Consider the following 13,049-nt stretch of genomic DNA (forward strand, 5'->3'; position numbering starts at 1 on the left):
GCAATTATTAAGTAATAAATGCAATAGAGATAAGTCCAACTGAGTTTTATAATTTTTTGATGGCATAATTTATAATGTTGATTATCCAAATAAATAAATCAATTTGGACTGTGGAGAAACAGACCATCTTGCAAATAGATGCAGAAATAAAAAAGCTTGAAAATTGAAAAAAAAAATTAATAATCTTAATTTAAAAGAAGAAGAAAAACAAGAAATACTCAATTTAATATTTTTTGAGAAAAAATAATCATCTGAATTGGAAGAACAATCTGAAAAATAAAATGAACTTAAAAATATTGAAAAAAAATTTGAATATTCATCGAACCTCTTTTGAATATGAAGAAGAACCTTCTTGTTCATGTAGACAAGGAAAAGCGGAGGAAAATTCACATCAGGAGTTATATGAATTAATGATAAAATTTAAAGGAATGGAAAAAATAAATATTCTCATTGATAATCATTATCGAATCACTGATATTTTCACTGGGATAGACTCGGATGTGGAGGCCATCTATGAATTTAGACTTCCAATGAGCATTATTTGACTCTGGGAGTTCCATAACTCTACTAAGAAATACGTCTTTATACCATCTAAATGAAGTTAATGTCTTACATTTTAAATTCTGTAATACTGTTCGGATATTTTCACTATTATCCGACTATCTACCTGTAAAATGTTCAACAATATTGATAGCTAATGTATAAACTGCTTTTTCTTCTGATATATTATTTTCAATTTTTACTATATTTTTAATATTTTATCTTTATCAGTTTGGCTGAGATAATTATTTCACCATTCCTTTAATTGGCCAGTGAATCCTGCTATGATCATTTTAGCAATAGCTTTATCAGAATTATTATTTCCTTGAGATAGTTCTATACATCATCATCCAATGTATAGTACTATAAATTTGTCTTTCTGTAAATCCATCAATGTTCCATTCATAAATTTATTTGCCATTATAATTATTTTGGTCAATTATCTCTTGTTCTTCATAAAGAACATCTTGGAGTGTTGGTCCAGGATAATAAAATTTTGTCTGCATTGGCTTCCTAGCAAATTTTTCTAATTTATTAATTTCCTCCGTTAGTCCTCCTTTGTAATCCTGAGAATTACGTCATTATTTAGAGTATTTAATTTCAAAGTTTTAAATTTTTGGTCCAGTAATTTTTCTAGTTCTCCTATAGGTTTTTAAATTAAAACCTACAATATCTGGGAATGGTTGAATTAAGGGTTTGCCAATTTCGTTGTCAATCCATAATCTTATCAATCTTATTATTTAATTCCATAATTTATTATCCTATAACATTTAAGTATAAATTGGCATAATTTTGTATTTTCAATAACACATTTATTTGTGTTATTGTAACTATTAGAGTGTCATCTTCAATTAATTTAGAAAATGCTTTAAAATTAATTTCTATTTCATTTGAATTCATTTTGAAAGGCCGTTGAGGGGGAAAAACATTATTTAGGATTTTTTCATTTTCTATAAAATATTTTCTTTCTAACACATTTAAATATTGTTTTGAATATTTGTTTATAAACCAAGAAAAAAAATAACTTTCTTATTCCATATAGCTAATTACTTATAGAATTTATTTGAAATCTCATTCTGTTTTTCAGGTGGGAAATTTTTAAAAAAACCATTTTCTAAACGGTTTTCGTCTTTTTTCAAAATATTCTCCCTTAATTTCTTTCATAGCTAGGGATCCAAGACTAAAATCTATTATGTTTGTATAATTTTCTAAATGGAATTTCTGTTTCATAAGCAATTCCATCTAGTATATTCATTTATAAAAAAAAATCATAATGTTCGGATTTGTGGTTTGAATGTTTTATTTTGTATTTTGGAGATAGAGAGAAAAAAATAGAGATAAATAAGTGTGTGTTGAAAATAGATGATATGTTTGGATTTGTGTTTTGAGGTAATTTAAGATATTTTCAAATAAATGGTGTATGTTTGATGTTGGGTTTGGGAGACAAAAATCACTGTTCATTATCAAATCATATATTTTTTATATATGTTTTTATATATAAATATTGTATGTTTAATGTTGTATTTTTTGGAGACAAAAATATCTGTTTATTATCAAATCATATCTATTTTATATTATATATAACTGTATATATATATATATTATATAGAAAGTTAAAAAATAAAAAACACACACAGATAAGGTGTAAAAACACAAAAATAAATATTAAGTGTGTTTTATCTTATTTTGGGAAATGGAAAAACATAAAACCAAATAATATTATTTGGTTGTATTCTTATTTCTTCGATCCATCGTAATTTGAGTCATTTAAATTACTTTATTCTCTGATTCAGGATGTGGATGTTCTAGATGGGGTTATTATATCTATTGGTGATATGTAAGACATAGTAGAATATCTTAACGTTTCTTTTCGGATTTACTTTAGTTTATATTTTAAATTATTTATTTTGTATTTAACTATATACTTTAAAATTAAATGATTTATAACTTTATTTGTGTAATATTTTATAAATATAATTTTTCATATTTTTAAATATTTTGTACACATGTTGAGTATGCTGTGCACGTAACGCAGTTTATAAAAAGGTAAAAGGAAAAAGGAAAAAAAAAATAAAAAGAAAAGAAAAAATGAAATTAGAACGTTAGGGGGTAGGGTTTCATGCACAGTCTACTTTAGTCCCAATCAAATCCATATCTATCGTCTGCTTTTCATTCTTTAAGACAACTCAACCTCAAAAGCCCTAATTCAACACATATAATCTCACTGGAGATGGAGGCAATCCCAGAAAAACCCTTGAATCCATCCATGGAAATTTTTCGGACACTTTTCCGCACACGTAGACCAACAGGCTGGCCGAATATACGGAGAAAGTTGGTGGAATTTAGGTTCCGGGAGACGCTTCCAAACTCTGCCGCTTCGAAAGTCACCTCCTTTTCTCTTTCATGCATCAGCAAACCGAGCATTTATAGCAGCCGAGTGAAGGGTTTTTCATTCGCTTCTCAGTGCAAGAAATCCCTGCAAGGCCTTCAGTTTCATCTCCCAGGTTCAATTTATCTGTTTCCTTGCTGCAATTTGGTTGCTTGTTGTTTCAGTCTTGTTTCTTGATTATGGCTTCAAGCTCTTTCAACTCTGCCAAATGCATGAAAACCGTTAAAAATTCGCATGCGCGTGTTAGGGATAAGGTCCCGGATGTTAGTGTTGATGAAAACAGTGAAAATAAGGTTGACAGGATCAGCAGTTTGCCTGATTCAATGATCTGCCATATTTTATCCTTCCTCCCCACAAAAGATGCAGCAGCCACCTCCATGCTGTCTACCAAGTGGAAGCACATTTTCCCCTTAACACCTAATCTTAAACTTGAGTTCGATGACAGTCGCATGAGAAAAGATCTGTTTGCAAGTTTTGTGGATAAAGTCTTGCATGTTGATTTACGTGATACCACCCATGTGCATGCAATAAAGCTTTGGTGTAGGGGAGAGTACAAGGATCGGCTCAAGTCTTGGATTAGTGCGGCCGTGAGACTTAATGTGCAATCCCTCGATTTCAACTTCTTGATCCAGTCTCCGAGGTGGTTTGCTAAGGAGATTAGCAAATGCACTCGATTAACGACTCTGAAACTAACCAATTCTCCTATCTGTGTCCTGGAGTCACTTTCCTTGCCTACTCTCAAACTTCTCAATCTTGAATTGGTCGGGTTGTTCAATGGGACAACAATCTCGAATCTTCTGAGTGGTTGTCCGGTGCTAGAGGAGTTGATCATGGTTGATTGCAGGGTATATGCACAGACTCTCAGTGTTTGTGTTCCTACTCTTAAGCGTTTTACATTGCAAAATTGCATGCATCAGGATGCTGACAATGGTTTCGAGGAAATCAAAGACTTTGAGGTTGTCATTGACACCCCTGGGCTCGAAGAGCTTTACTATTATGACTATCATGTAGCTGCAAGGTACACTGTGTGTGAGCTGATGTTGCTACAGAAAGCTCGAATAGATCTCAAACCTGACCAAGATCAAGGGGGGGAAGAAGATGGCATAAGTTATAATGTTAACGTTGCTGAACTTGTTATGACATGCTTAATGGCCAGGTGTCTATCCCTATCTGCCCGAACATTGCAAGTAAGCATGTCAACTTTATTCTGGTTGAAGGTTTATAATTTATCTTACCGGTATTGCAGGCTGAAGTTACAATGTTCTTTGTATCTCGTGGTCTTATTATCACTTTTCGTGAATGCCTTAAAATGATTTCATATCTCTTGCAGGCTGTTTACTGCTCTGGTCGTCTATTAACTTTATTTCCTAATTTGGTACATTTGGATCTGGACCTTGGCGTCGTTTGCCCTCGCATATGGAATCTAGTGATACACATTCTTCATTGTGCACCAAACCTTGTCATTCTTGGCATTGAAATGGTCTGAACAGACTTCCTTCCTTTGTTATATTGGTTGAATAATTTGGAAGAGAGATTATTTTTTATTATAGTTAATGAATGGGTGTTTTTCCCTTTCTTATTACTATTATTATTTTCCAACAGGGGCTCAGGAAATACAAAGAGTGCAAGAAATGTGAACTTTTATTGGTTGATTGGGTTCCTGACTGTGTAGCATTATGCTTGAGGAAGATCTCTATTTTGGCATTCACCGGGACGATACAGGAATTCCTGTTGTTGGAGTACTTCCTAAAGCATGCTAAATATTTGGGACAAATGGTAATCAATATCGATTCCGAACTGAAGAGAGAGGATCAAGTGTCCATTGAGGAAAGCTTGCTAAAGTTACCACATAGCTCAAAGATATGTCAAGTGGTTGTCAAGACGTCTGTTGGAGAGAATGGAGCTAAATAGTGTGCCTTTTAATATTGTGATCCAAAAGCCAGTATATATCATTATACTTGTTGAGATTGTAATTGCAACTTGGATCTTCTCGTTTAAACTATTTATGTAGAAACGTATATCTGCTGCCATTTTATGTATGATGATTCTGTGCTATTACTATTCCAGTGTTTGAGCTTGTATATTAAACGTAGGATTCTTCCTAACATGTCAAGTATTTCTTGCACCAAGGTAATCTATTTTGATGTTTTCCCAGGATATCCTCATGCTTGTACTGTTGGTTTGTTTTAAATTTCTTCACTGTGTTGATGTCTAAATCTGCCAGTTGATGATGGTAATCAGAACCACTAGTTCCTTATGATTGAAATTTTGCATGAAGCATAAGAGAAAATTGGCGACCTCTGAATTGGTTTGCCATTTTATTGTCCTTAGTGACAGACTGAAAGCGTTTAGGCCTTTTCCACGCCTTTGCTATTTATTCAATCTCGAAGTCTTATCTTCAGGTGGATGTAATACTTGCAGTGTGAGGCCAAATTTGCAGCATCTTGTTGCTTTATCTATACATTATAGTACATTGTTTATTTCTAAAGCCTGGTAAATTTTTAGGCTATCGGTTTTTATCTTGATACCTGACTCATAGTGAACGTCACCATGTCATATGCTGGTTTTCTGGTACATACCAAGTTTGCTTCTTACTCCCTTGTTTTCTCTCTTTTCCCTTCCTATCTAGTCTGGTGGTCTTTTTAAGCATAGAAAATTAGCTTCTGAAAGTCAGTGTTCAAATTTCATTGCAAAAGTTTTTTTGATATCTATCATTTCACTTCTGTATCCTTGACTCCTTGTCTTTTTGATTCTGTTGTTTGGATGTTGTGACAGCTATCTTTTGTCAATTTTTCATGGCTATGTAGAGTATGAGTGCAGAAACCATTCATCTCTAGCGGCATACTATGTTTGTAACTAACAGCTTTTTTGTTCTGTATCCAGCCTTTCATGCTATCAGGATTTATGAATACGTTTCTGGGCTTATGAATGAATTGATTGTCTGTGTATAACTGATAACTTGAGAACTGTGGAGTGTTTCTGTTTTGGTAAATTATGAATGTTAAATGTGAATGATATATAAGCTTGTGGAAGCTGATCGGATTTCTAAATATATGTTCACTAGATTGGTATCAGTTTTAGTAGAATGCTACGATAATAAATGAAATAGGATTCTGAAATGAACATCTCATTTAAGTTCATTATCTGAAATGGAATGTCTTGACTTCTACTTACCCTAGAAATCCTATTTTCTTGCTTCATGAGCAGTTTTTCTTAATAATATCAACTAAACTGGCATGCCATGTGGAACTTTTGGGAAAAAATAACCCATGAAAAGTTCGTCTGTTATGTCACATACTGTGACTGTTAAAAAGGATTCTTTGTGTATGCTCATGTGGCACTTATCAGTTTTAATAGTAATAACCTAAGTTGCATTCCCTTTTACATCGATGCATTTATCTTTGTTCCATTAAGAGATAGGACCGGAGTGAGAAGAGAACATTGTGGTTGAGTAAGTTTTTAATTAGTCTAAATGAGTAGGAGGGATATAAATGCTAAAATATTATGGTTTGAAGTATCTGTATTTTGTAATTTAATTGATTTTGGACATATCATGTATGTCGCATTGAGTAGTGCTTTCAGAATGAATGGCGGAGTATCCATGATGTGCTGATTACGTGGTGTTCTGTTATTGATGTCAAACACGGTGTTTCCTACTTGTCTCACTTGTATTAATGCATTATCATGTTCTCAAGGTCTTCTGGCATAAATATTGCTATTTGGTCAAAAAGGAAATAAACAAAGGAAAAAAGTAGGAAACAGAAATGAGATAGGAAAGAGAAAGGCTTATCCATATGGTTTTATATGATCTACTGGCTTAGTTCTGCTATGATCTTTCTTCTTTTCTTATCTGATGGTTTTAATTTTTTCAATTGATGGGCAGGGGGAAATTGCGTGCAAATGATGGCTAATTTTATTATATCAGGCATGCATTTGTTGACTTTTGAGATTCTTAATTCATGCAGATGTTTCAATCTTATAGAATAAACAGCATGGTCAAGAAAGGTAGATAAGAATCTTGTGCAAGCTTGACTGACAGAAAGCCTATCTTTATGTATCAACAGGATCTGCAGCTTTCTAAGTTATGCTGTGAGAGAGAGAGTGTTGGACCTCCAGGGGGTAGAACAAATTTCCCAATCTGCAATGACATCCTTGACTAAAATTAATACTTACCTATCTTTCTGATTTAAGGCAACAGGAAGTTGGAGGTTTTCATTTATAAGATATTTGCAATAAATGGATGGTCTTACACCTTTTCGTTGCCCTGGTTGAATATTTTCAGGATGATTAGGGAAGCTGTCTTTGCAAGAGTCATTAGGTGAGCAGCATAATACAAGAGACTGCCGTGGTCAGAAATTAGCCAAAATTTCAACTTCTCCTGAAGGACAGCATGCAGGTTCTGTGGTGGAGAAAGCAAAATGAAGTGGGTATAGTATTATTTGGCATACTTAAATACAAATTTGTACTTTTTGTGTTTTTTTTCTTTTTCCCTCGCCCTCTCTCTCTAGTGTTTAGGGCTTTGTTTTGCGATGCTCATTTAACCCTCTTATCCACACCATTCTATTTCTTTAACTTCTGTGCATCACATTTATATGAACCTTTTTCATGTTCTGCTGTCTCCAGCAAGATGTTGAGGTAGAAGCTATTGAAGATGGCATAATACTATGGTGAGGGTGGCTTGATCATACTTAGTTGAAGCAACCTAACGAAGGAGAAAACTTGCCTGATAAAATGGATGCATTTCCGAAAACTTGTGTCTGTTTAGCCATGGAACTTAAGAATCAGTTTGATAACTGTCATGGTATTATTACACACACAGACACATATACAAGCGACGAACAAACATCTTTCGCCTTTTGTTGATTGACATCATCTTATTTTGTTAGGTATAATAATAGTAGTAATGGTCATGTGCTAGTTTTAGTTTTCATTGTACGTGTGCATGTGTAATGAGTAAGGTGGGAGGGTTGTATTGTTTCCATTTAACATATTATTGTTGTTGTCATGGATAGAATTCATGGAATTGCTCGAATCAATTGTCACATGTTCTGTTCACACACATGCACACTCTCATACACACTCAAGAGAGCTGAGGAAAATTATGCCAAATATTCATTCGTTTTCATATTTGGTCCAGCAACTGTCACCAAGCAATATATATGGTCCTAAAAGCTGATTCAATCATTCTGAATGCTTCTGCTGCTTATCAGACTCGGCTCTTAAAAGAAAAAGATTCTGTTGTCCTCTCAAAATTTTTTTGTGGATCAGTGAAACGTGAGTCGGCACATCTGCCTGAAATATGTGAACAGTTGCTCTTTTGTTGCTGGTTGGTTCAGTAGCTCTCTTGTCAAAACAAAGTACTAGAAGAAGATGCGAAAACTTTAAGGTATTCTTCTAAGTCATATAATCTTCAACACATATGTTTTTCTGCGTCAGAATTGCATATTATAAGGACATAAAATGATAATTGAAGTTTGATGCGACACTATTAATCATACAAAAACCTGCAACACATGAAATTTTTTCATTGATCTCCCACAAAAATAAAATAAAATTAAAAAAACACAATTTTCTCCGAAAATAGGTCAAAGCAATGATCATAAAACAAAATGAAACATAGTACACACTCACATAACATTTCCCCTTAATATTTTCTCCAAAAACTCCAAATAGAAACCAAATATTCCCAGTAGTTTTCCTCTTCCAGTTCATTGTTGCAACTGCCGAGTGGTCTTCTATGGTTCCCAAGCTTTAATTTTTTGTTTGAAGTTCTAAATTATGTAAGCATTGTCTTCAGCTCAAAAGCATGTAAAGTCATCTTCTCACTAAACTAGTAGCACTAAAAGTAATAGAAATACTATAGTAAAGTATAGAAAATGCAAGTTCGGTTTGAATAACATTAAAAAAGATTTCCAATTTATAGACAGCTCCCACAGTGATTGCTGACTTTAGCACAAGAACAATCACTTCTACGGTGATTTTTAAGTTTAGGTCATCTCTCCTGTACTTACTATGGCGGAGATGAGAACTTTATATATTGAGGTATTATTAAATATGTAATTTGAAAGACATTGTATGAATGTTGATGGATATAGACGCTTGGCCATGGAGTATGTAATGACAAGTTCTACAGCATAACATTATTGCTTATGCTATCTCCTTCTTGCTCTTGTTTAAATCATGAAGTTGGTTGCTAAGTCTCCTGACCAACTATATGATGTCTTTATTCTAGGTTTAGGGCGAATGTTATAATTAGTGTTAAAAATCTAATTCCATATAAGGACAAATTAGTGGAGGAAAATCCTTATTTGATTCTCAACAATTTTACTTGCCATGTTTAAATGCTTTCAATTTTTTTAAGCATATATCACTAGGGCAGGGCACATTATATTAGTTGTTAGGATTACAAGTTCCCTATGTGTGCAAAGAAGTGTTAACCACTGCACATTCAATGCACATGCTTAAGTTGCCTTAGAATTATATTATATCAGTATTGGGATGTTCAGTAGTCAGATATTCCCTTACTCATGCTAATTCAAATTCCTGAGTTGACTGACTTACTTGAGCTTCAATAACTTTAACTTAAGTTGTCCATGAAGTAACAAATAATCTTCTGATTATAGAAATAAATAATTTATAACATCTTTCCTTCTCTTGTTTAACAATTCTAAAGCATTGTTTAGATGAGCGAACTTTGATACCAAATAGCAAATATAGTATTTCATAACCATCAGATCTAGTCTATGTCGGAATTATCCTTTTACCAATTGACTTAATTCCCTTAATTGGTAATTCACTCAGCTATACTGCAATTTGTGTTCCAATCTCATTGATAACCAATATGCTATATTTGCAACCGCGCTGTTTCAATTTTGATATATACCACATTGCAATTTTTGCTTATAAGAACTTACTCTTGTCCATGGTAGTTAATGGCGCGCTAAGGCGCGCGCCATGGCGTCACCGTACGCGCGCCTGGGCGCTATTTCAGTATTGCCCAGGCGCGCCATATTGAAGGGGCCTGGGCAGCGGGCTGCTGGCTGCAGCCTGCCCAGGCCCATGAAATTAAAAAAAAAAGAAAGTAATAACCCTATTTTAAAAAAGGAATTTGCAAATTATAAGTACTGCATGCATGGTAATATTATTCATGACTCTTCAGTTCTCTCTTCTTCTCTTCTACGGTTCTTCCTCTGCCAGTGCCAACACATCTTCTTAGTTCTTCTCTAGTTCTCTTCTTCTCTTCCATATAACTTATAAGCATCTTCTCTAGTTCTCTTCTTCTCTTTCATATAACTTATAAGCATCTTCTCTCCTGCCGCTGCTGTTCACAATTCACCATAACGGTGTGACTTTGTTCTAAAGTAATTACTTTTTATTGTATGTTTATGTTGATATCTATTGTAGATTTTTGCCAAAAATCATGAAACTCAAAAGTCAAAACTGCATGCAGCATATTCTTAAAACATTTATGTAATTATGTAATCTGTCTTTTTTTTTTTAAATCTGTAATCTGTATTTTTACTTATATGAAGTTTTGTTATGTTGAATTTGTTGTTTTATATTTCTTATTTAACTAATTATATAAATATATAGATTATTTGTTATTTTTGCGCCAACCTTCGAAAAGGCGCGCGCCGCGCCGTGCGCCGTGCGCCACTAACTACTATGCTCTTGTCACCATACTCATGTATAAGAAATACAATGCGATCTTGCTATAATATGTCCATCTCATAGTAGATGTGATTCATGTGAAAATACGTGTTAATTTGTAATTGTACGCATTATGAGGAGAACTATTTTAGTTCTTAGGATATAATGCATCAGATAATTGGATTATAAGGTACAAGTTACAACCCAGAAACAGTGTCCTTTGGTATTTTACTTTGGACCTGTTCGTGTAAATTTTAGGGCTAACCAGATTTTGGCCCCTAGGTTTAGACTCTTGTAGAGCTCACTGGTTTGTGACATGTCTAGACCTTCCACTTTTCCACAATCCAGTTCACAGTTCCAGCACCATCTGCTGCTAAACAAGCTTCCTTGTCCTCGATTGATCAAACAGATAGTTCTGTTGTTTGTATCTTGAATGGATGCAAGTTCCTTCCACTATTTTACAACTTTGTGTTCCATATGCTCTATGGGAGTTCTAAGTTTTGTTTTATTCTGTTGAGGTTTTGGCCATATTTGTGGGCATATTCTGGTGATCCCTGGTCTGTGAATGCATATCTGGTGCTCAATAAGATTCGTCTTCCTTGATTCATCTCACATGCTTTCTACTTTAACTATTTTTATTCTTACACAATATGCTCTTCCATTTTCACGCTTTTTTGCAAATCAAACTTGATAATTGACTATACTTATCTAAGTTTTGCTTCATGTCTTTAATATCATTGTTGCAACGATGGATAATAAATATCTTTGTGCATGTACTTTTGCAAGTATGTCTTATCATGTATGAAATAGATAGAAGTCTTTGCGTATCTCTACAAGACTATATCTTGAACAACATGCAGGCACGGATATATTCCGTGAGGTAAAAACCACAGGTGCTCCAGAGAATCCAGTTATGCTTTGGCTTCTATAAGTATTTTAAGAATATCCAGAAGATGTCTAATTATCATAAAATTGCAGCATAAAGCTTTACCCGATAAAAGAAGCCAACCACCAGAAAGACTTTCTTTATGGATGATCTTAAAAGGCAAGGCACAAGGAGCAACATGTTCCAATAGGGAATTAAGGCTTGTTTCCTCAAATAGCGGCGCGTACTTTGCTACATCCCCTCACACGCCATTTGAAGTTCTTCCCTTTTATTTTGCTTCACAGTCTAGTTCGCAGATCTGGCACCATGCACCGGGACACTTCAGAGATCCTTTATCAAATTAAATTGTTGGGAAATAGTCGAATATTCCGCTTTTGAAAGACGTGGCAGGGATAAGAATGCTGCTAAGTCATTTTCTGGGTGATCGTCCCCCTATGAAAGAAAATCTTATTACCATATTTAGCACAAGTGATCTGGCACCATCTGGTGCTGAACAAACTTCCTTGTCCTTGGTTGATCAAGAAGCTATCTCCTGTTGTCCTGTGCTTCTTGAATGCATATTTACTCCTTCAACCATTTTGAAACTTTGTCTGCCATATTGTCTAGAAGTTCTCAACTTTGTTTATTTCGTCAGATGACTTATGCAATATGTACAGGCATCTTCTGGTGTTCCTGGTCTCCTAATGAATGTGTTTCGCAGACTATTTCACAGATCAGGCAACTTCTGGTGCTCAACAAGCTTCCTTGTCCTTGATTGACAAGCAAGGTAACTTCTATTCCATGCTTTTTACATGCATCTACTCCTCCCATTATTTTACCTCCTATACAAATGTTCATACCATCTACTACTCACTTATTGCTAGTGAGCAAAACACATGCTTCCAACTGTTAACATTTTTAATCTTACACACTATACACTTCCTTCTCCAATTGTTTGAAAATTACAGTTTGCGGTTGACTAATAATTTTATAAGTTTTGCACATGTCTTTACTGTCATTGAATCAATTTATTAAATAAAGAATATTATCACCATAAAATGGATTCAAGTGACGCTTCATGGATCTTTACATTTTACCATTAACTTACAGCAATTTGATTCATAAATATCCATTGGGTGTGTATGTTGCAAGGACACCTTAAAATGTACAATTTATCTTTGCATATTTCTAATTCTGTACTAATTATCGTCATTAGTACTAAGGCAATGTGGTTCTACTAGTATTTTGAAATTCTTTTTCCAAAGGATCAAGCATCTTTAATTATCATAATATTGCAGCAAACGTTATCTAAATGAAAGAAGCTAACCGCCATCAATTATCTAAAAGGGGCAACATATTCCGAGTACTGACATCTACAGGGAAACAGAGCTTGTTTGGTCGAGCATCAGTGTCTACTTCATTACTTCCCGTTCATGCATCATATAACCAGTGGAGGTTCTTCCCTTATCTTTATTCTGTTACCTGTTGGTTTTTTCCATATCCGTGCACATCTTCTGCCCTTCCGCTAGTTTGTGAATGCATGCATAGTCCTTTGTTGTTTCAAAATCAACCTTTCTTATGCGGCACCACTAGATACATATTGGT

At 34.2% G+C, this 13,049-nt stretch overlaps 1 protein-coding gene across 2 annotated transcripts; it reads left to right on the forward strand.

Moving 5' to 3' along the window:
• On the forward strand, window positions 2,668–4,995 carry LOC105165754 (F-box/LRR-repeat protein At4g14103). 2 transcript variants are annotated; one of them, XM_011084879.2, is made up of 4 exons: window positions 2,668–3,774; window positions 3,847–4,116; window positions 4,260–4,409; window positions 4,532–4,995. In XM_011084879.2, the coding sequence occupies exons 1-4, from the start codon at window positions 3,109–3,111 to the stop codon at window positions 4,838–4,840; spliced, it is 1,395 nt and encodes a 464-aa protein (XP_011083181.1). In that variant the 5' UTR covers window positions 2,668–3,108; the 3' UTR covers window positions 4,841–4,995. The 2 variants fall into 2 exon arrangements, with proteins under 2 accessions (XP_011083181.1, XP_011083180.1); XM_011084878.2 differs by having other exon boundaries at window positions 2,669–4,116.

This window comes from Sesamum indicum, linkage group LG6 (genome assembly GCF_000512975.1).
Source record: "Sesamum indicum cultivar Zhongzhi No. 13 linkage group LG6, S_indicum_v1.0, whole genome shotgun sequence".
Lineage (NCBI taxonomy): Eukaryota > Viridiplantae > Streptophyta > Magnoliopsida > Lamiales > Pedaliaceae > Sesamum > Sesamum indicum.